Genomic DNA, 22246 nt, shown 5'->3' with positions numbered 1-22246 from the left:
ATATATCAAGTTCCTAATTTACGAAGTGACAAATGCCAGCATGGATTTTATTTTAACAAGAAGAAACTGAACATTTACTCAACACTTTTCATCTTTATCTAACTGATTTAACAAATTTCCAAGGTGACTGAAAATTCATTTCAGTTATCTTCAATTATAATAATGGCAAAATTTACTCATTTTACTAAATGAGTTTTATACACATATACTCAAAAAATTTAAGCAAAGACTTTCGGATTTCCCAGGAAAGTCTGATACAGGTGGTCTTGGGACCATAGTTGGAGAAACAATGCATTTGGAAGAATGTTAGCTCTTGTCACTGTCACTGCCATGTCCCAATCCCCTTGAACATTATCTGGCAAACAGTAAGTATACAACATTATCTGCTGGAAGAAAAATATACTCCTCAGTAATCACTTTACATGAATATCAAAATTATGCCTAACAGCAAAAAGCAATAGTTTGGTTTTGTTGCCAAAATGCAAAGAAAGAGTGCTTTATAGTTATTAGGATCAAGGAGTAAACGACTATAAAAGAGGATGGCTGGGATTATTAAGAGAATTTGGTGACTCAAACTACACGTTAATAAAACGTACTTTAAACTAAGTAATTTTATTTTCCCTACTGAAATTAATATAATAAAAGTGATCCTTCCACTTCCACTTTAAAGAGAAGAATATGCACATACCTGTTAAATACGTTCTCACTTGCAGCATACTTGTCCAATCTCCCCAGTGGCGTCAACATTTCATCTTGTGAGACAAAGTCCAGGGCTGAAGGTATAATAATCACATCAGACTCTGAGCTGTAGTCATCCACACCAACTATCAGAGACATCAGAAATACTCCTTATAACACTCTGAAACTAAAAAGTACTCCTCGTTTGTCTGAAGCATCTGAAGTAACACTGCCCTTAATGAATCTGGACTGGTACAAAGAATCATGGGAGAATCTTAGAGTTAATTCAGGAGTCATGAATGAATGGAGGATGGTTCCTCTGCCTTTTTTAAGTTCTAATTACCTCTAGAAGCACAGCGGTCAGAGGCTGCAGAAACTCAGTATGGGGTTATCACAGAACAGAGTGATCAGAAAAGAGTGGTCAGAGACCTGAGAGAACTTACACGTTCTATCAGAACACTAACAACTTGTAAATAAATAAAATGTCAAACACTAATAGTTAATTCTTCGATGGAGTCAAAGAAAAACATTATATAAAGAAGAGCAAAGAATCACAGCAAATTTCTCATCAGAATACAAGCCAGAAGACAGTAGAGCATCTTTACAGTACTGAAAGAAAAAAACAATAGCAACCTACAGCTATATGCCCAGCAAACAAATCTTTCAGATAGCTTTAAAATTAATATCTTTCAAATGTAAAGGTCAAATAAAGACTACTCAGACATACAAAAGCTGATAGACATCATCGCCAGCAGACCTGCACTATAAGATTAAAGGAAGTCCTTCAAAGCAAAAAAAAAAAAATTATACCAGATATGAAAATCTGGATTTATAACAAAGAAATGAAGAAATGGTAAATATGTGGGTAAATGCAAAAGCCTTATTTTTAAAATCTCTTAAAAATTGACTGTTTAAAGCAAAAAACATGTACTATAAAATAAAAAGATTAAAAATGTACTGTCAGGTTGGATTATAACATACAGAAGTAAAATGTCTGACTACAATAGCACAAAGGTAGGAAAAGAGTAAAGTATACTGTTCTAAAGTTCTTACACTGTATGTAAAAGGAACATATTACTTGAAGGTAGACTGTAATAAGTTAAAGATGTATACTAATTATAAACTGTTAGCATTCATTAAACATTCGAAAAACCAACCAAAGATATATAAAGCCTACAAAGGCCATAAAATGAAATCATAAAAAATACTCAATCCAAAAGAAGGCAGAAAAAGAAGATAAAATGAGGATGTAGGATAAATAGATGGAAAATAGCAAGATGAGAGATTTAAACCCAACCATGTCAATAATCACATTAAGTGCAAATGGTCTAAACAGCCCAATTAAAAGGTGGATTTTCAAGCTGTATTAAAAATAACACCTAAGATGAAATAATCACTTATTTAGTGCAGAAAAGTTTTATACAGGTTATTCTAATCTCCAATAGCAAAGTACCTTAATTATGAACCAGAATTGTAAAAAACGTTAAGACACTCTCATTTGGCCTCTGTTTTCTCACCTGTAATGTGAAAGTGTTGAACTATCACAACCTGGTAGGTACCTTATGCAGGCTCTAAAATTCTATAATTATGACCAAACTGTTTCATCAGTCTCACACTTGTTAATCTTAAAGATAAACATTAATAATATTGATCTGGTCCATAGAAAGCAAGGAGCAGTGGGGAAGACTCCGAGATCAGTGGTTGCCAAACCTAACTGTTTAAGACAAGCTTGGAGCACTTACCTCTAAAATGCAGATTTCCCAGATATCACATGCAGACACTGATTATTCAGGTTTGGAGTGAGGTCCGGGAGCATTCATTTTCAATAAATACCCACACTAATTCAAATGCAGATTGCATATGAACAACCATATTTGAAAAACACTCCTAGAGAGTAACAAAGTCATATTTCTGCTTCAACTTTTGTCTCCACTGTCTATCATGGTTGACAGCTACTTTGATACAATAGGAGGTGTTTCACTCTAGCAGAGACAGTGGGGACAAAGGTTCATTTCTATTCCCCAGTACTGCCTGTCATTATCTTTGGGATCATTCTGGCCTAAATCATCTGTTTTGAATTCAAGATTTCCTCATCAATTCTTGATTGGACTAATAAGACTCTGGATTTCATCTTTATGGAGGCCACAAGGATATTGCACACTTAAGTCTTACATAGTCATCCTGCAAACGCATGACACGGTTTACAAGGGGAAACACACACATACACTCATCATAATGTAAACTCTACAGCATATGCCCTACCCTAAGTGATGGCACAGTCGATAATATCCTCAGATAAAACACACAGCATAGGAGTAAATTTAGCTATACTGCTACAAGGATCCTATAGCTTACGCAAAATTGTATATTAACTTTAAAAAGATATGATAAATTAAAGATGCAAATTACAATTTAGGAATAATCTCTAAAACATGCAAGAAAGGATAGCTACAGTACCAACAGAGGAATTAAATGGAATACTAAAAAATAGCTGTGCAGCATGATGAAATCTTGAAGTGGTCCTGCTCTATCCCACCTGCTGTATCCATGCTGTATACGCTTTCCAACCACTTAGTAACCTTATTATCAGGTCAATAATAGCCTAATACTACCTCACAATTCATCTCCCTTCATCTCATCATACAGGCATTGTATCATCTCACATTATCACAAGAAAAAGGGTGAGTAAAGTACAATAAGATGTTTCGAGAGAGCCCCCATGTTCACATAATTTTTATTATAGCATATTGTTATAACTGTTTTATTCTATTACTAGTTATTGTTGTTAATCTCTTACTGTGCCAATTCTTAGAAGATACAGGAGTTTGCCATGCAGGACAGAGGGCAGGAAGAGGGCATTCTAAGCAGAGAAATCCAAAGACAGGGAGTTGAGGAAAACCATGTTACGTTTAGAAAATTACAAGTAATTTAGTATAGGTGGGGCACAGGGTTCACACAGACTTGAGGCAGTAGGGGAATGGGAATAGCAAAAATCAACTTAGCCTTTTAATCTTTAAAGAGTAAACTACTACATTTTGCAAAATCCCCTTGGCTGGCTAGAGAAATCACATTATCACCCTGTAATCAGGACTGGCATTTGAGGTTTTGTAAGCGACAACTTAGTTAAATTCAACAGTTAACTCCTTTAAGCAACAGAGAATTCCTGGCAGTGTATATTCTTATTCAACTATGCTATAATAAATTTGATTTAAATTATGAAATATTAATTAAAACCATCATTTATTTTAAAAATTAAGAAGCAAAGGTGATGGCTTTTCTAAGCCAAACAAGCTGTTTTTACACAACATTCTTAGAGAACCCCAGGCCTCGTTTCACATCTTTCAATTATGCTACACTCTTAGTTGTCAAAGAGCAGAGGAGGGAAGGAGTATATAGAAGCCCTAGTCTCATCAATAGTAGTGCATTTGAATTCAACGGAGATAGTTCAAGTTCTACTTGCATCAATACTATATAGTAAGCCTCTTTTCTATTCCTCATTAAAAATGCTCAGATATACTACAAATTCATGCTAATTTCATGCTCACTCAATAAGAATTTTAAATCTACTACTCTTAAATTTTACAATTCTCTCAGATGTTCCAAATTCCTATTCTAAGTCCCAAGAATTACCCTCTAAACATCAACATCCATTCCTACCTTATTATCATATATGCATTTGATATGCTCTACAGTGCCAAGGTAAGGGGGGAAAAAAGTGCCAGCAACCAGGAGAACAAAAGCAAGAGAGAGAAGAGTTTTGAATGGTACACCTGACCATCATTCTACTCCATGACCATACATATACTTTAAAGCAGCGGTTCCCAAAATTTTGGCACCAGGGACCGGTGCTCCTATGAGAATCTAATGCCTTGATGATCTGAGGTGGAGCTGAGGTGGTGATGCTAGCTAGCACTGGGAAGTGGCTGCAAATACAGATGAAGCTTTGCTCCCTTGCCCACCACTCACCTCCTGCTGTGAGGCCCTGTTCCTAACAGGCCAGGACAGGTACTGGTGTTTGGCCTGGGGGCTGGGGACCCCTGATATATACCCAATGTTGCCTTGCTGTCTTTGGAATTTTCATGCATATGTGAATTCCCTATGCACATGTATTAAAATTTTGATTTTCTCCTGTTAATCTGTCTCTGTTAATTTGATTATTAGCTCACCTAGGAGAACTTGGAAGGTGGGAAGAAAAGTATTAAAATTTTTAGCTCTACACTTCTTTGAATTACCTGCAATCTTGGGGGCCCTTGCTTTTACTCTGCCAGCAACTGCAGTGTTTGAGTTATTTTTTCCTTTTTTCATTTTCTTCTACCTGTCCTCACCCCCAAAACAGATAAATTCCCCAAAGACAAAGACTATCTTCCCAATCTTTTTATTACCTAAAAAAAAGAGTCTAATGCTTCTCCTGAAGAATGCATACTGATGTTAATAAAAAAGTAGTCCTTAGAGATACTTGAGGGGACAAGAGTCTAGTAACCATGTTTTATCCTCCCCTAAGACAGTCACAACCATTATCACACCAAACAGAACAGATTAATTTGTACGACCTAACTTTTCATTAAGCTTGATCAAAATACCTTCTATTCCACACACAGCCTCTAATGATATCTTCTAAAAAAGAAAAAAGCTGATAGTATGTCTTGCCCTACAATTTTTCCCTTGATACTGCTTAGGCTACAATAAACTTGCCATATTTTGTTTCCCAAATCTTTACACCTTAGAAAATGAAAGGTAATAAGATACACTATAGAGATTTAATCATTCTTACAAGAGCTACCCTAAGATTTGGGGTTTTAAAATAATTTTTAACAAATAAATAAACCAATAAATAGGGAGGGAAGGCAAGCTCTTCTATAAAACAGAATGTCAGCCAGTAAATGTAATTGATTCAAGTAAGAACCATCAACACATTCTAACATTACTAGGTAAAAGTTTTTTTGGGAATGGGCTGATTCCCCAGTGTCAAATTATTTCCCTTACTAATTACAAAAGAAAAAATTGAATTTTTAAATGGAGAAATCTAGACATCACTTAACCAAGCGGTTAAAATTACCACCACTAATAACGTGGTAACATCAGGTGCCTCTTGAGACGAGGCACTGAGAAAATCAGCCTTATATAATATTCCTATCCCTCCCCACCAAAGCATAACCTGAATCAAATCATGAGCAAAAAGATAAAACCATACTGACTCTTCAAAAGTATCAACATCATGAAAGGTAAAGGCTGAGAAATTGTTCCAAATTAAAGAGACATGACAACTAAATTCAATGCAGGAGCATGGATTGTCAAGATAGTTACTATAAAGAACGTCATCGGAAAATTAGTGAAATTTGAAAACACTACATGTTACATAATTCAATTGTATCAATGTTACCTTTTCTGCATTTGATTGCTGGTTGTGAGAATGACCTTGCTCTTAGGAAATACAGGCTAAAGTTCATGATCTCTACAACTTATTTGCAAAAGGTTCATCAAAGAAGTCAAGATCAAAAATGGAACAGAACAGAAAAGCAAGAAGGGTGAATTCACTCTCTGAGTTGAGACATCCATCTTATTCTGCCCTAGGACATCAGCGTTCCTGCTTCTCAGGCTTTTGGACTCATGTCTGAACTTACAACATCAGCCCCCATTCTCAGGCCTTTGGACTTGGATTTACTTACACAACCGACTTTCCTGGAAGACGACAGATCATGGAACTCTTGGCCTCTATAATCACTGGGGATTCAAGATGGCATAGATCAGGGATCCCCACTTCTGAGCCAGGAACCAATACTGGTCCGGGGCCTGTTAGGAACTGGGCTGCACAGCAGGAGGTGCACAGCAGGCGAGCGAGTGAAGCATCTGTATTTGCAGCTGCACCCCAGCATTAGCATCACCACCTCAGCTCCACCTCAGATCATCAGGCATTAGATTCTCATAGGAGCGCAAACGCTACTGTGAACTGTGTGTGTGAGGGACCTAGGCTGCACGCTACTTATGAGAATCTAATGCCTAGTGATCTGAGATGGAGCTGAGGCGGTGATGCCAGCACTGGGGAGTGGCTGCAAATACAGATTAACGTTAGCAGAGAGGTTTGACTGCACAGAGACCATAATAAATCAATTGCTTGCAGACTCATATCAAAACACTTTCAGTGAGTGGCAAGTGAAAAGTAAGCCGCACAAGTGAGTTGATGTACTTCAATTGTACAGCTGCATCTGGTGGCAAGCTTTAAGTCAGAATCCGACACTTACTTTAGTTCACACGTGGCCTGTTCATTACTTTATTAACCACTTCTGTCCGCTCCTCTTTCCTGCACTGTGCACTTGTCTCAAAGTTTTGGTAAGCCCACAAGCTAACCCTAGCCAAAGTAAGTAGAAAACAAACGTCACTGGAGAGCTTCTTTGGAAAGGGGCAAAGACCCAATGATGAGACAGCAGAAGACTCTTAAGACTGCCAACAAAAAGAAAGCAGCATTTAAAAGAAAATACCAAGAGTCCTACTTAAATTATGGGTTCATTGTAACAAGTGATTCACGTTCTCCAAGCTTGCTTTGTATAAAATGTGGCAACTGGCTATCCAATGAAGCCATGAAACCTTCAAAACTGCTTCCCCATATGGAGAAGCACCCTGCATTAAAAGACAAGTCTTTGGAGTTTTTCAAAAGAAAAAATTGTGAACACGAAGAACAGAAGAAATTATTGAACGTCACCACTTCATCAAATGTGTCTGCACTGCGAACATCATCCTTAGTGGCTAACTGCATTGCGAAAGCTAAGAAGCCCTTCACTATTGGTGAAGAGTTGATCATGCCCACTGCTAAGGACATTTGTCATGAACTTTAAAGAGTGACTGCAGTTCGTAAGGTGGCACATGTTCCTCTTTTGGCCAGCAACAAAACTAGACAAATTGATGAAATAGCAGAGAATACTGAGGCACAATTGTTAGAGGATTAATGAGTCACCATGGTACACAATCCAGGTTGATGAGTCTACCGATGTTGACAACAAGGCAACAATGCTTGTTTCTGTGTGATCTATTTTTCAGAAGGATGTGCATGAGGATATGTCATGTGCACTTTTGTTGCCAACCAACACCACAGCTGCAGAACTATTCAAGTCTTTGAATGATTACAAATCAGGAAAACTGAATTGGTCATTTTGAGTCAGTATATGCATGGACAGAGTGGCTGCCGTGACTGGATGGCTTTCTGGTTTCACTAACTGGGTGGAAGAGGTCGCTTTGGAATGTGAGTCTACGTATTGTGTCATCCATAGAGAAGTGCTGACTAGCCGAAAAATGTCACCTGAACTTAACAACGTTTTGCAGGATGTGATTAAAATTATCAACCACAGTAAAGTACATGCCCTTAACTCACGTCTGTTCGTGCAGCTCTGTGAGGAGATGGACGCAGAGCACACACATCTCTTACACACAGAAGTAGATGGCTTTCTAAAGGTAGATCACTGGCCAGAGTTTTTGAGTTATGAGAGCTGCTCCTGAGATTTCTTTTAGAAAAACAGTCACCGTTGGCAGTACATTTTGGTGATACAGAATGGCTCGCAAAACTCGCTTACTTGTGTGTCATATTCAATCTACTTAATCAACTCAATCTGCCACTTTAGGGGAGGATGACAACTGTGTTCAAGGTGGTAGATGAAGTGGCCTCATTCAAAGCCAGACTGGAATAATGGGGGCAATGAGTAAACACTGGGATTTTTGATGTTTCAAACATGCTTAGCAGAAATTTTGAAAGAGACTGAGCCAGGGCCTTCTTTCTCTCAGCTGGTGCATGATCACCTATTTCAGCTTTCAGAAGAGTTTGAGCATTTTTTCCCATCCACAAAAGACCCCTGAACTGGAGAGAAACGGACCCGTGACCCATTTGTGAATAAGTCAGGTGAATCGACTTTGTCCGTGCTAGACGGGGATCAAATGCTTGAGATGGCAAATGACAGTGGACTTAAAAGCGTGTTTGAGACAACTTCGAATCTCTATACGTTCTGGATTAGAATCAAAGCAGAATATCCTGAGATTGCCACAAAAGCACTTAAAAGCCTGCTCCCATTCCCAACATCCTATCTCTGTGAAGCAGGGTTTTATGCAGTGACAGCCACCAAAATGAGATTACAGAGTAGACAGGACACAAGCAACATACTTCGGGTGTCACTGTCTTCCATCACCCCCAGATGGGACCATCTAGTTGCAGTGAAAACAAGCTCAGGGCTCTCACTGATTCTGCATTGTGATGAGTTGTATAATTATTTCATTATACAGTACAATGTAATAATAGAAATAAAAAGTATAGTAAATTTAATGCACTTGAATCATCCCAAAATCATTCCCCCCACCCCATCTGTGGAAAAACTGTCTTCTATGAAGCTGGTCCCTGGTGCCAAAAAAATTGGGGACCACAGGCGTAGAAGGTAGAGGCAGTGCACGCCCCCTCTAGCAACCACACAAAATTATAACAAAACTTCAGAGCAACCAGTACACAGATTCACCTGAGGTTTGGCTGAACAGAAGCCCTACAACCAGGTCACCTCAAATAACAGGTCACCTCAAAATGGTAGGAGGGGCAGAGATGCGAAATGACTCGTCCCACAACTGCGTGTGGCAATCAAGAATGGGGAGGGCTATCTTGGCTGCGGAGCCACCTCCTCCACCTGAGGAGTGACGGGTCCTGGTCACATACTGGGCTCCCTAGCCCAGGGTTCCAGTGCTGGGAAGAGAAGTCCCTACAATCTCTGGCTGTGAAAACCAATGGACATTGTAGCTGAGTGAGACAGAGGGCTGAGGGAAGTGGAGACCTTCCTCTCAAAGGGCCCACGCCCGGCCTTACTCGGACGAACTCGCTCTGAGCTCCAGCGCTGGGGCAGCTGTTCCAGGGGCGCCAGGGACATACAGGGAGGTGCTCAGTCGTTGTGCTTCAGGGTAAGGGCTGGAGGGGCGGCTTGCTCCCAGACATAGGTTCCTTTGTAGAGCCCTCCCCACTCCCAGCCTGCAGACACAGGTGCCATCAACCTGGGTAACACTGGTCATTCTGTCCAGGGGATTCCCAGACTCAGCCTCTCTCAACTTGTGGGCCCATCCAAGCCACCTCCAGTGATTTACCCCTTACAACTGGCTGTCTTGACTCCTGCTGCGAACTTTCATAAAATCTCTCAATGGCTCACAAAACCCAGAGCAGCAGCATCTGGCCTCGGCATGCCCTGCACCTCTTGCTGAGCAGCCCCAAGCCCCGCACCAGTGGCAGCCAGCCTCCGTTTCTGACTTGGCCCCTCGAGGTGACTATAAGCCCAGAATGGGTGGCAGCCATATGTAGATGGCTTGGTGACTCTTACCAGGTGGCCCTGGAGGTGCACAGACTGCAGCTGAACTTGCCCTGCAGCTGGACCTCTCCTAGGTCTGTGCCAAGGGGCACCACAGCACACCTACTACTTAAAGTCACTCTGGTAATAAGACCAGGAGACTTAGGAGCCCTGCCTAGTACACAGAAACAGACACAGGGAGGCAGCCAAAATGGGGTGACAAAGAAGCATGTCCCACATCAAAGGACAAAACAAAGCTCCAGAAAAGAATTCACCAAAATGGAGACAAGCAATATATCAGATGCAGAGTTCAAAACATGGATTATAAGGATGCTCAAGGAACTTAGGGGAAGAGTAAATGAACTCAGTGAGAACTTTACCAGATAAAAAATACAAAAATGGAGATGGACAACATAATAGCCAGTCAGAAAAGAAAATACAATATCTGAGATGAAAAGTACATCAGAGGGAACAAACAGAGTGGATGAAATGGAGGATCAAATCAGTGACATGGAGAATGGGGCTGCAGAGGACACCCAATCAGAACAGTAACAAGAAAAAAAATCGCCCCCAAAATGAAGATAGTTTAAGAAGTCTCTGGGACGTCAAGCATAACGACATTCACATCATAGGGATATGAAAAGGAGAAGAGTGAGAGCAAGGAATTGAAAACCTATTTGAAGAAATTATGACAGAAAAGTTCCCTAACCTGGTAAGGAAAATAGTCACACAACCTCAGGGGAAATAGACATACAACCCCTGGAAGTTCAGAGTCCCAAACAAGATGAACCCAAAGAGGCACACACCAGGACACATCATAATTAAAAATACAAAAATGACAAAGGTTAAATACAAAGAGAGAATCTTAAAAGCACCAAGAGGAAAGCATTTCATTACCTACAATGGAGTTCTCGTAAGACCAGCAGTTGATTTCTCAAAAGAAACTATGCGAGACAGAAGGGCTTGGCACAAAATATTCAAAGTGATTAAAACCCAGGACCTACGATCAAGATTGCACTACTCAGCGTAGCTACCATTCAGAGTCAAAGGACAGATAAAGGGCTTCCCAGACAAGAAAAAGCTAAACAAGTTCATTACCACCAAGCCAGCATTACAGGAAATGTTGGAGACTTCTTCAAGATGAAGAAAAAAACATGTATCAAAAGTCTAAATAAAGAATAGCAATAACTACATACCTATCAACAAGTTCTTCAAATAAAAAAGAATTAAGTGCTCCAATCAAAAGACAGGGTGGCTGAATGGATAAGAAAACAAGACCCTTACATATGCTGCCTGTAAGAGACTCACTTCAGATTAAAAGACACACACAGACTAAAAAAAGTGGATGGAAAAAGATATGGCATGATGGACCTAGAAGGTAGTGTGTTGAGTGGAGTAAGTCAGAGGATGACAAATGCCACACGATTGCACATATACGTGGAAACTAAAGAACAAAATAAACAAAACAAACAAACTCATAGATAGAGAGAACATTTTGAGGATTACCAGATGGGAAGCGGGTTGGGGAGGTTGGTGAAAAAAGGGGAAGAGATTAAGAAGTATAAATGGGTAGTTACAAAATAGTCATGGAGACAGAAAGTATAGGATAAGGAAAATAGCCAATAATATTGTAATAACTATGTACAGTGTCAGAGGGGCAATAAATTTATTGGGGTGACCACTTTGTGAGTTATATAGATGTCTAACAACTCTGTTGTACACCTGAAACTAATATAGTATTATATGCCAACTATAACTGAAAAATAGTTATTAAAAAATAATGTATACATTGTATATGTATATATTAAAAATTATATAGAGAAAAATAGAGCAAACTGGCAAAATGCTAACAATGGCTGAATGTAGGTGAGTTTTGGGAATTAACTATAATACCTGTGCAACTCTGTGTAGGTCTGAAAGTTTTTCAAGTAACAAGTTTAATTTTAAAATAAATTATTTTATTATTTCACTGCAAGTTAAGTTTATGGCCTTATTTAGCTTGGCCAGAAAAATCAAGATTCATCTCAGCAAGTATGTAGTGAAAGTCTACTATGTGCTAGGCACGCCACTATGGATAAAGAACAAAGATGTTATACATCTTGGACTTACAGTGCTGGGTCAGCAAATTATGGCCAGCAGGTCAAACTGGCCCATGTCTGTTTTTGTAAATAAAATTTTATTGGAAAACATCTACGTTCATTTATGTCTATGGCTGCTTTCACCCTACAATGGCAAATCTGAGTAGTTACAACAGAGATATTTTAGGTTTGGTTACAACCCACAAAATCTAAAATATTTACTATCTGGCCCTTTACAGATATTTTCCAACCCCTGGTCTAGTGATACAGCAAAAAAAAAAAAAAAAAAAAAAAAAAAAAAAAAGATAGAAAAAGATAAATAACAAATTTCAAGAACTTTATGGTGTCAAGCAATGTGTATATCAAATTTCAATTTGTACTCTGTGATAACAGAATTTTATCAGAAATCTTTCCTTCAAATATAAATACTAAAAGTTTACTAAATCTTTAGAAACAATCTTTAGTAAGTATAAAATTGTTTTATAGCATGTTTAGTCTCATAACTGAGTTTAAGCAAGAATAATTTGCTAAAATTCATTCTACGAATATTTCAGAAAACATTTCCCTAAAGAACACAGGTAAATAAATACGACAGTGGTGTTTATTTGCTTTCAAATTAGTTACCAAGATCATGCTTTCTAAACAGTATTTGACAGCCAGAGAAATATGTAGCATATCAAAGCACTTGCAGGTGTGGATCTTCTATACATCATAGATGTGTTTTTTTGTTCCTTTCAGCAAGTAAACATTCTCCTTAGTCTAGTAATCCTTTTTTCTATAAGTATTCCAAATATAAAATTTGAGCTAATCCAAGTCCGAATTACTAACCACCACTAATAAATGAAGTCTTGAATTTATTTGAAGTCTTGAAGTTATTTCTACAAAAAAACTAAGTTGACAGATCTAAATGTACAAATAATTTATATCAAATCTGCCTTTGATAATAAATCCAAAGCAGTATATGTTTAAATATAAATGCAGCAGTAAGATTTTGGAATGACCACTTCAGGTCATTCCTAGTGACAGGATCAAGACACATCAGATTACACTATTTTTTTTTAATAAAATTTTTTATTTTTCAATTATAGTTGGGATACAATATAATATTAATTTCAGGTTGTAAGAGATCTATAAAACAAAGTGCTTACCCCAATAAATCTAGTATCCCTCTGCTCTCATACATATTTATTACAATATTGTTGGCTATATTCCTTATGCTATACTTTCTATTTCCGTGACTATTTTGTAACTACTCATTTGTATTTCTTAATCCCTTCCCCCTTTTTCACCGACCTCTCAATCCCCCTAATTTGGTGACCCTCAAAATGTTCTCTGCATCTATGAGTTTGTTCTTTAGATTCCATATGTAAGTGAAATCATATGGCAATTGTTCTTTACTTGACCTACTCCACTCAGCACGATACCTTCTCGGTCCATCATGCAGTCTCTTTTTCCATCCCCTTACTTTTAGTCTGTGCGTGCCTTTTAATCTGAAGTGATTATCTTTTAGGAAGCATATGTAAGAGTCTTGTTTTCTTATCCACCATTTGGCTACCCTATCTTTTGATTGGAGCACTTAATTCTTTTGCATTTGAAGAACTTGTTGATAGATATGTAGTTATTGCCATTCTTTATTTAGACTTTTGATACTTTTTTTCTTCATCTTGAAGAAGTCTCTCCAACATTTCCTATAATGCTGGCTTGGTGGTGATGAACTTGTTTAGCTTTTTGTCTGGGAAGCTCTTTATCTGTCCTTTGACTCTGAATGATAGCTTTGCTGGGGTTTTCATCATTTTGAATATTTTGTGCCAAGCCCTTCTGTCTTGCAAAATTTCTTTTGAGAAATCAGATGCCGGTCTTATGGGAGCTTCCTTGTAGGTAACTAAATACTTTTCTCTTGCTGCTTTTAAGATTCTTTGTATTTAACCTTTGGCATTTCAGTTATTATGTGTCCTGGTGTGTGCCTCTGTGGGCTCATCTTGTTTGAGACTCTCTAAGCATTTGAGGTCGTATGACTATTTCCTTTACCAGGTTAAAGAAGTTTTCTGAAAACCTATTTCTCCAAATAGGTTTTCAATTCCTTGCTCTCTCTCTTCTCCTCCTGGTACCCCTATGATGAGAGTGATGTTACACTTGATGTCCAATAGTCTCCTTAAATTATCTTCATTTTTTTTGGAATTTCTTGATACTGTTTTGATTGGGTGTCCTCTGCTACCTCATCCTCTATATCAGTGATTTGATTCTCCTCTTCATCCACTCTGTTGATTCCTTCTAATGCAGCCATACCCAACCTTTCTGGCACCAGGGACCAGTGCTCCTATGAGAATGATCAGAGGTGGAGCTGAGGTGGTGATGCTAGTGCTGGGAAGCGGATGCAAATACAGATGAAGCTTCATTTGCTTACCCACTGCTTACCTCCTGCTGTGTGGCCCAGTTCCCAACAGGCCACGAACCAGTACCAGTCTGTGTCCCAGAGGTTAGGGACCCCTGCTCTAATGTGCTCTTCATCTCAGATATTATATTCTTTATTTCTGACTGGTTCCCTATTATAATTTCCATCTCAGTTTTTATGTTTTTTATCTCTTTGTTAAAGTTCTCACTGAGTTCATCTACTCTTTCCCTAAGTTCACTGAGCATCCTTATAACCAGCGTTTTGAACTCTGCATCTGGTATATTGCTTAACTCCACTTTGTTTAGATCTTTTTCTGGAGCTCTGTTCTGTTCTTTCATGTGGGACATGCTTCCTCGTCTCCCCATTGTGGCTGTCTCCTTGTGTTTGTTTCTACGTACCATGTAAAGCTCCTAAGTCTCTCGGTCTTAGTAGCGTGGCTTTGTGGGGCCTGGTGGCACAGTTGTGAGAGGGGTTCAGCTGCAGGTCAAGTTTAGCTCCAGCCTGTGCCCTTACAGGGCCACCTGGTAAAAGTCAGCAAGCAATCCACAGATGGCTGCCACCAGTGTTGTGCTTACAGTTCCCTCAAGAGGCCACGCCAGAAACCAAGGCAAGCTGGGCTAGTGTGAGGCTTGAAGCTGCTCAGCGAGGGGCACGGGGCACAGGACATACCAAGGGCACCACTGGATTTTGCTTGGGTGGGGCCATAAGTTCAGAGGGACGGAGATTCAGGGAATCTTCTGGGAGGAGCAACTTCTATTATCCAGTTTGATGACCTCTCATCTATGGCAGCGTCTGTGCTGCACGCTGGGAGTGGGGAGAGCTTAACCAAGGACCAGTGCATACCGCCAGCACTTCTGCCTTGGAGAAAGAGCCCCTCTAGTCCTTGCCCCAAAGCCCTACAACTCAGTGTCCCCTCGTCATGTCCCTGGTGCTCCATTCCCCCAGCAGCCATCCCAGTGCTGGAGCTCAGGACAAGCGAGTCCATCACTGTGAAAGTACGGTCACGGTCGCAGCCTCTTTAAGAGGAACATCTGAACTTGCAATAGCCTCTGTCTCACTCAGCCCACATGGGACCAGGGAGCCTCGTGTCTCTACCCCCCTCCTACCGTTCCAAAGTGATTTCTTAATTTTCTTCCTAGTGGTAGGGCTTCTGATCCCATCCAGACCCCAGGTGACTCTGTTTGCTGTTTGCTCTGTGGTTTCATCACAATTTTGGTACAAAGCCTCTACCCTCTACGCCATCTTGACCAGAACAGTTCTTATCCACTTTTACTCCTAGCTCTTGATTTTAGTAACTGTGGGATCACTGATTCACCCACCAGAGGCATAGCACAACTCAAATTTTAAGTTTATGTGATCCTCTAGATGATACAGCAAACCAATTTAAAATATAAAATTCAACTTTTGTTAACCAATATTCCTTTGTTATCATTAAGGCTGACCTAAAAGGGTGAAATGTGCTTTAGCAAGATAAAAATAATAAAGATGTTGCTTCTCTTAATCTGGTGATCAATATGATTAACATGAAAGTGGTTTTAGTAATTATACAAATCTGCTTATCATAGTAGAACCAACAAAGCAAATGTTTAAGAATTTAATCATTTAAACTTTCATAATTACCATACCTAACCATAACCTTAGATGTCCTGTTCATAGACTGGAACATCATATTTCAAATATACCCCTTGTGAAATATTTATAGTTAAAATAAAATGACACCTGGTATGTCTTTAAAGTACTCTGGCCTCTGGCTAAGCCCCCTGGCTCCCCAACAAGTTCAGGTGTTAGAAGGAGATAAAAGAAGGTGAAGCTAAGTGGTGGGTATATAGTGGCTCATTAGCTTTTAGGTATATCTGAAATTCTCACTAAAAAAACAAACAATATTTACTTAAAAAAAATGTAATTCATCATAATAAAAGACTGAAAAAAATAATAGATACAGAAAAAGTGTTTGACAAAATACGACATCTGTTCCTAATTTCAAAAAAGCTCTCAGTAAATTCAGAGAACTTTCTCAATCTGATAAAGGGCATCCATGAAAAATAAGTTGAACATCAAAATTCAAAACTTCTGCTCTTCAAAATACATTAAGACAATGAAAAGACAAGTCACAGACAAAATAATATTTGCAAATCACATATCTGAGAAAAGATTTGTATCTGGAATCTACGAAGAACTCTCAAAATAAGAGGAAAACAAATAACTCAATAAAAAATGGGCAAAAGATCTGGACACTTAACCAAAGAAGATATATAGATGGTAAATGAACACATGAAAAGATGAGTATTAGTCATTAAGGAAATGCAAATTCAAACTACAGAGAAAAAACCACTACACACTTAATAGAATGGCTGAAATGAAGACTGCCCATACCAAATACTGGCAAGGGTATGGAGCACCCGAACTCTTACACACTGCTGGTGGTGTGTAAAATGGTACAACTATTTTGGAAAACACTTTGGCAGTTTCTTAAAAGGATAAACAGCCATTTCATTCCGAGGTAAATACCCGAGAAAAACAAAGTATACATCTGCATCAAAACCTATACATGAATGCTCATAGCAGATTTGTAATAGTCAGAAATTGGAAATGATACAAAAGGCCATGAAACAATTTAAAGACAATAGCTGAGAAAAGAAACCTGCTCAATAATATACAGTGAATAAATGTCAATGATCAGAATTTGAACCCAGGTCTAAAGATTTACAAAGCCCAATGCTCCTTCCCCTAACTCAAACCTATACAGGGATATATTTCAGAATTATAGTATAAATGCTCAAATACCAACCAAATTGATATCAATTAGACCAAAAAACAAGTCTGTTCTAAGTCTAGGGAGATAAGGAGCAAAGAAGACTTAGGAGAGTGAAAGGATGGATTTGGAGAAGGAGAAACTTAGGTGATCTGCCAGCTGAAAGTTCTGTACAAAAGTACCTTCTAAGAAGTTATAGGGAATGCAGGCCTCTAAACCTCCTTAGTCAAAATTCCATAGGTATGCCACCTCACTCTTCTTCCCAAAACATTAAATTAGTTTTATTTTCAGATCCAAGCTAAAAGCAAAACAACACCCTAGTTTAAGTTTAGGGACTGTCCACTTCATCATGTAATGACGGCAAAAATCGTTTGCCATCAAGAGAAAAAAATCCAAAATTCCAAAATATAAAACAAATGTAGGAGTAGTAAAAATAATTTAATAAATTAATATAAATGTTTTGATGAAAAGAGGAACTGAGATAAAAGGACCAGAAACAATAAAATAAACCAGTGATCAAATAAATGTGGCAGACTAATGAACTAAATGTGGCGAGGGTATTGATCTTTCACAGGCAGAAAGAATAAAAAAAACCTATGCACTTTAGGTGGGTTTTGAATTTTGTTGTTCGTGCACCTACATACCCAGGTAGCCAACATGTATAATTACATTGGGTTCTTTACACAACCCCATCTTTCTTTTTTAACCCATTTCCCATTTACCCTGAGAATACTTGCTGGCAGTGCTTGCAGCTGCAGCCTTTACCCCAACATAACTTGTGGATTAAAGTCCTAACCTTATCCTCAAAGTTTGCCATAAAATATCTCACTTTTATTATTATTTTCGCATCACTCTACTATACCAATAGTTTTTGGAAACAAATGACATCATTCTATTTATAGGATTCTGCTTTTAGTAGTGGTATTTCCATTTACAAAATATAGTAATTCTTGATCGCTGAAAATGTCAAATAGCGTTCCTATACATGACATTAACACCATTTTTGAACAGTTGTTAGCCGAAGATTCATTTGATGAATCTTATTTATATATACATTTCTGGAACATTAGGATTAGAGATGAGTTCTGTTTAGAAAAAATACAAGAATAGTTTTTATATATTTTCACAATGAAAACTAGTCAGATTTGCTTCAGCCTCAAAGACCATGTTTACATAAAACATGACAGCGAGCTGAACTTTTTTTCTAAACAGGAAATGGGTTAAAAAAATTCGATATGGGGAATTGTTACCCAAGGTATCATTAACTGATTCTATATACGTGTGAGTACCGCTAAAACCATTTTTAAGTATTCTGTTCTAGGATATCAATTATATTCTCTCTAAATAAAGATTTCTCCTGTCCAGCCTTGTTGGTAGCAACTAAAACATGCTACCAAGTCTCATGACTCACTCTTCCAAATCCCTACGTCACATCACTTCTAAATATCATGACTTTCAAGGGCACCTTCCTAGGGTTTTTGATTGATTCCCTGGCTGGTACTGGACACAGCCCCAATTTTTTAATTCTCACTTCCCCAGGTGGCAAGGACTTAAGGAAGCTTATCAAAACTAGTTTTTAAAAGCAGCTGGAGGGCTCAGAGAGTCTAAACCTCCTTAGTCAAAATTCCATAGGTATGAGAGCTCAGAGACTTTTCTGTTGTCTAGGCAGTTACACCTAAGTAGCTCTGGATCATTACTTCACTCTATTTCACCACTGCCCTCAACCCCCAAAAACAATTTAGTGTAAAAGGATCTCAAAACTTAAATATAAAAAATGCTGTGGTGTGGCATATTCCATACTATAGCTCCAAAAGCTTAACCTAAAAGTTAACATATTTATAAGCTGTATTACCCAAGCTCCATTCTAATTATCTCTAAGTTAAATTAAACCATATGCAGCATTTTGCATTGCCTCCTATTATTTAAGGAACAGAAAGATTTTACCCAACTCTAAAGTCACTCTGCTGAGATACCTATTCAAACAGTCACTGGCTTGCTTTCACTTTGAAATTCAAAGTGTTTCATGACACAGGATTGAAAGTATCACTTTTAAACTAAAACAAACTTACACTTTCCCACTGCATTATTTTCTTAAGCTTAATTTTAACTGTACCTAATAGTCATTTTATTTTACTTACCTTTATGACTTTTTGATATGTACATACAATGTGTGGCGGTTCCATCGTGTAATGGTTAGCACTCTGGATTCTGACATGTACATACAATGCACCGTTTTTTACATACCAGGATTTTGTTTCTTTTTCTCCCAGGGTATCTGTGAAGTCAGTCCTTCACCAACACTTTCCCCTATTCTACCTACTTTTCTACTGACTCTATACGTGGACTTAGGAGCTGAAAACAAATAAAAGCAAAAGACCTGACAGAGACTCTTATCGAGGTATGGCAATGCGCCCCCTTTCAAGATCTAGACTCTACCAAAGGTCCTCCCCTCTTCTGCCTTAGTCTAGATTCTGCTTTTAGGAAAGGCAACCAAGATTCTAGAGCCTGGCTAGAAAGTAATTTCTTCCCATCTCCCGGGCCCACTTAGAATTTGTATGCCACTTTCTCTGCTACTTGTGAACTGCTTTAGAAAATCTCAGATCCATCTTTCTCCTTTGTCCAAAATGTCATCTACGGATACCTCATTTTGCCAAACTGTCTTCGGAATTTTCATGCGTATGTGAATTACTCGTGCGTACATAATAAAATTTTATTTTCTATTATTAACCTGATGTATGTCCTTTGACTTATTTGACCAGCCAGAATAACTAAAAGGGTAAGGAGAAAGTTTCCCTGGCCATGACAGTATCACATATAAAAACTAACAACTGAAAAAAATAAGCAATTATTCTAACAAAGTCTTCAACAAAATTATAAATATGCAAAAAACTACTTGTGCCTATGAAAGTCTGTTTTATCCTAAAACACAATAAGAAGAGAACCTTTAAAAAGTTAACTGCAAGCATTAGCAGCATCTGTTAACTATATTAATTCTGTAGTGCAATGTTCAACATCAGTTTCTCCTGCTCTGCTCTTCCTTTTAAGCTTCCTGTATACTTTACTCATAAAAACATTTAATAGTCACTATTTATCAGGTACTGTTGTGCTTTTTATGCATTAATTTATGAAAGGCTCTGAATAACTCTATAAGGAATGTAATATTATTATGCCTATTTACAAATAAAACAGGCATAGACAGGCTGAGTGAGGTACAAGAGCCTGTTCAAAGTGACGATGCAAAGATTAGAACAAAGCAGTCTGGCTCTAGAGTCTCGTCTATTAACTAATGTGCTGTATTGCCTCTGATGCCTTCATTATCACACATTAAAACTGCTTATTATTAACCACTAGAGGGCATAAATTGTGACCATCCTTTGCACAGCAAATCATCAGTCTTAAAGGCTGATGAACTGAATGATTGCTAAGTTCTTCACAGGTATGCCACCTTCCCCTCTAGACTATGCTCCTTAAACCATGTGACAGGGCAGCTCATCCTTTAAGAGTGCATGGCACCTAAGTGAAAATAAATGAATATGCATAAGTTCTTGCTCCAGACATTCCTAAACATCTGCTGAATAAATACATGCATCTTCTATTTACAAAGTCTTGAACCAAAATGCAAGAATGAGAAGCCCCTGATTTGCGATAACAACCAGAGCCACCTCTCTAATCCTAACTTTGCAAGATATCAGTAGCTGCCTTAAAAAATCATCTTAACTTACTAGTAGGTTGATAAATGGCCTAAGGTAAAACATTTAATTAAATGTAAAAGCTGTCCTTCACGGTATGTGACTGTTCCCTTTTGCTCTAAAAAACAAAAACAAACCAAGACTTAGCAAAAGTTAAGCGTGCAAATGGTTCGTTTACTTTTAAGATAATCATTTCATAGACTCCTTCTAAATAATAAATTCTCCTTTACTCTAAACACGAGGAATTTAAAAATTAAGTGTAATTTGTGCAAGGGAAACCATATTAGACATCGCTAAGGATTAATTACACAGTATTTTAAAAGAGAATGTCAATCTGCAGCCATCTCTAAATCACTTATACAGATAGCGGCCACAGTAAATCTCGGCATCAGGCAGGCTTTCCTCTAAATACACCACAAATTCTATCGTGGTTATCATTTCTACTCAGAACAATTTACAAATTATCTCCTGGTGGTAGAGAAAAGCACATATGAAATCAACAATTCTTTTCTGACACTATTCTGGAAGCAATGTAATGTCAACGTTTATTGTTTAAAGAAAAAAAAACCAAAAGAATCAACTCTTTTAAACTTCAGTATCTCAAAGTAAAGCTGAAATTTTAATATTTAAAGAGATATGAGTAACCCGTAATACACAAATCAAATGGATATAGAGCAATGTAAAAACCGCTAAGAGCTTAAAGTGAATGAAATTACAAGTAATCTCCAAACAATTAGAAACGGGGCAACTGAACCGAGGAGGATAACAGGGACCAGGCTGCCCTACAGCTGGCCGCTGTGCAAAACTTGCGAGCAACTCAGAAAATACACCTTCCTTCCCTATAGTCTCTTCCTTCCTCAGGAGAGTTGAGGGAAGGGGGGCGGCCCCCGGAAGGCACTCAAAGAGGAAAAACACACCCCAAATTCCCATTTCAAATTTCTGCCTACTAGTTTCTTCTTCCAAAACAGACGCCGGGGCAGTTCCCGAGCCCACAAGAGATTTGAGTGTGATAAGAGGAATGGGCGATAGGGCCGAACCCGAGCTGCAGCATAACACAGGGCATCTCTCTCCACCAACGGAACGGGGGTCACACCGTTTCCTTCAGGAAGAGCAATTTTCTCTCAAATTCGCGACATCGGCCGGCCCAGGGCCACGCCTCGCCGAGCCCGTCTCCCCGTCCGGCCGGGCCCAGGCCGCCGCCACCCGCCTTTCCTCCCCCGCCGCTCCCCGCGGGCCGCCGGCGACGGCGACAGCAGGGCGGGCGCACTCACGTCCGTCAGCGTCCTCCTGCAGGTCCTCCTGGAGCAGCGAGAGGTCTGCGCCAAGAGGAGAGAAGAAAGGCCCGGTCAGCGCCCCCGGGA

General features: G+C 38.7%; 1 protein-coding gene across 3 annotated transcripts in view; it reads right to left on the bottom strand.

Moving 5' to 3' along the window:
* The window catches only part of PPP4R1 (protein phosphatase 4 regulatory subunit 1), a 64440-nt gene extending 42200 nt beyond the window's left edge, over positions 1-22240 (bottom strand). For 2 of the 3 annotated variants that reach the window (XM_023534173.1, XM_011366157.2), the window contains exons 1-2: positions 22157-22240; positions 689-824 (exon numbers count right to left, since the gene is read on the bottom strand). In XM_023534173.1, coding sequence (XP_023389941.1) covers positions 689-747 — 59 coding nt within the window. In that variant the 5' untranslated portion in view covers positions 748-824; positions 22157-22240. The remainder of the gene's footprint in view (positions 1-688; positions 825-22156) is intronic. The other variant, XM_011366156.2, reaches the window with a different exon arrangement.
* Positions 22241-22246: the final 6 nt, after the last annotated feature.

This window comes from Pteropus vampyrus, unplaced genomic scaffold (genome assembly GCF_000151845.1).
Source record: "Pteropus vampyrus isolate Shadow unplaced genomic scaffold, Pvam_2.0 Scaffold122, whole genome shotgun sequence".
In the NCBI taxonomy this organism is placed as follows: Eukaryota; Metazoa; Chordata; class Mammalia; order Chiroptera; family Pteropodidae; genus Pteropus; species Pteropus vampyrus.
Note: the sequence above shows the minus strand (reverse complement) of the source record. Positions and strands in the feature narration are given on the sequence as shown.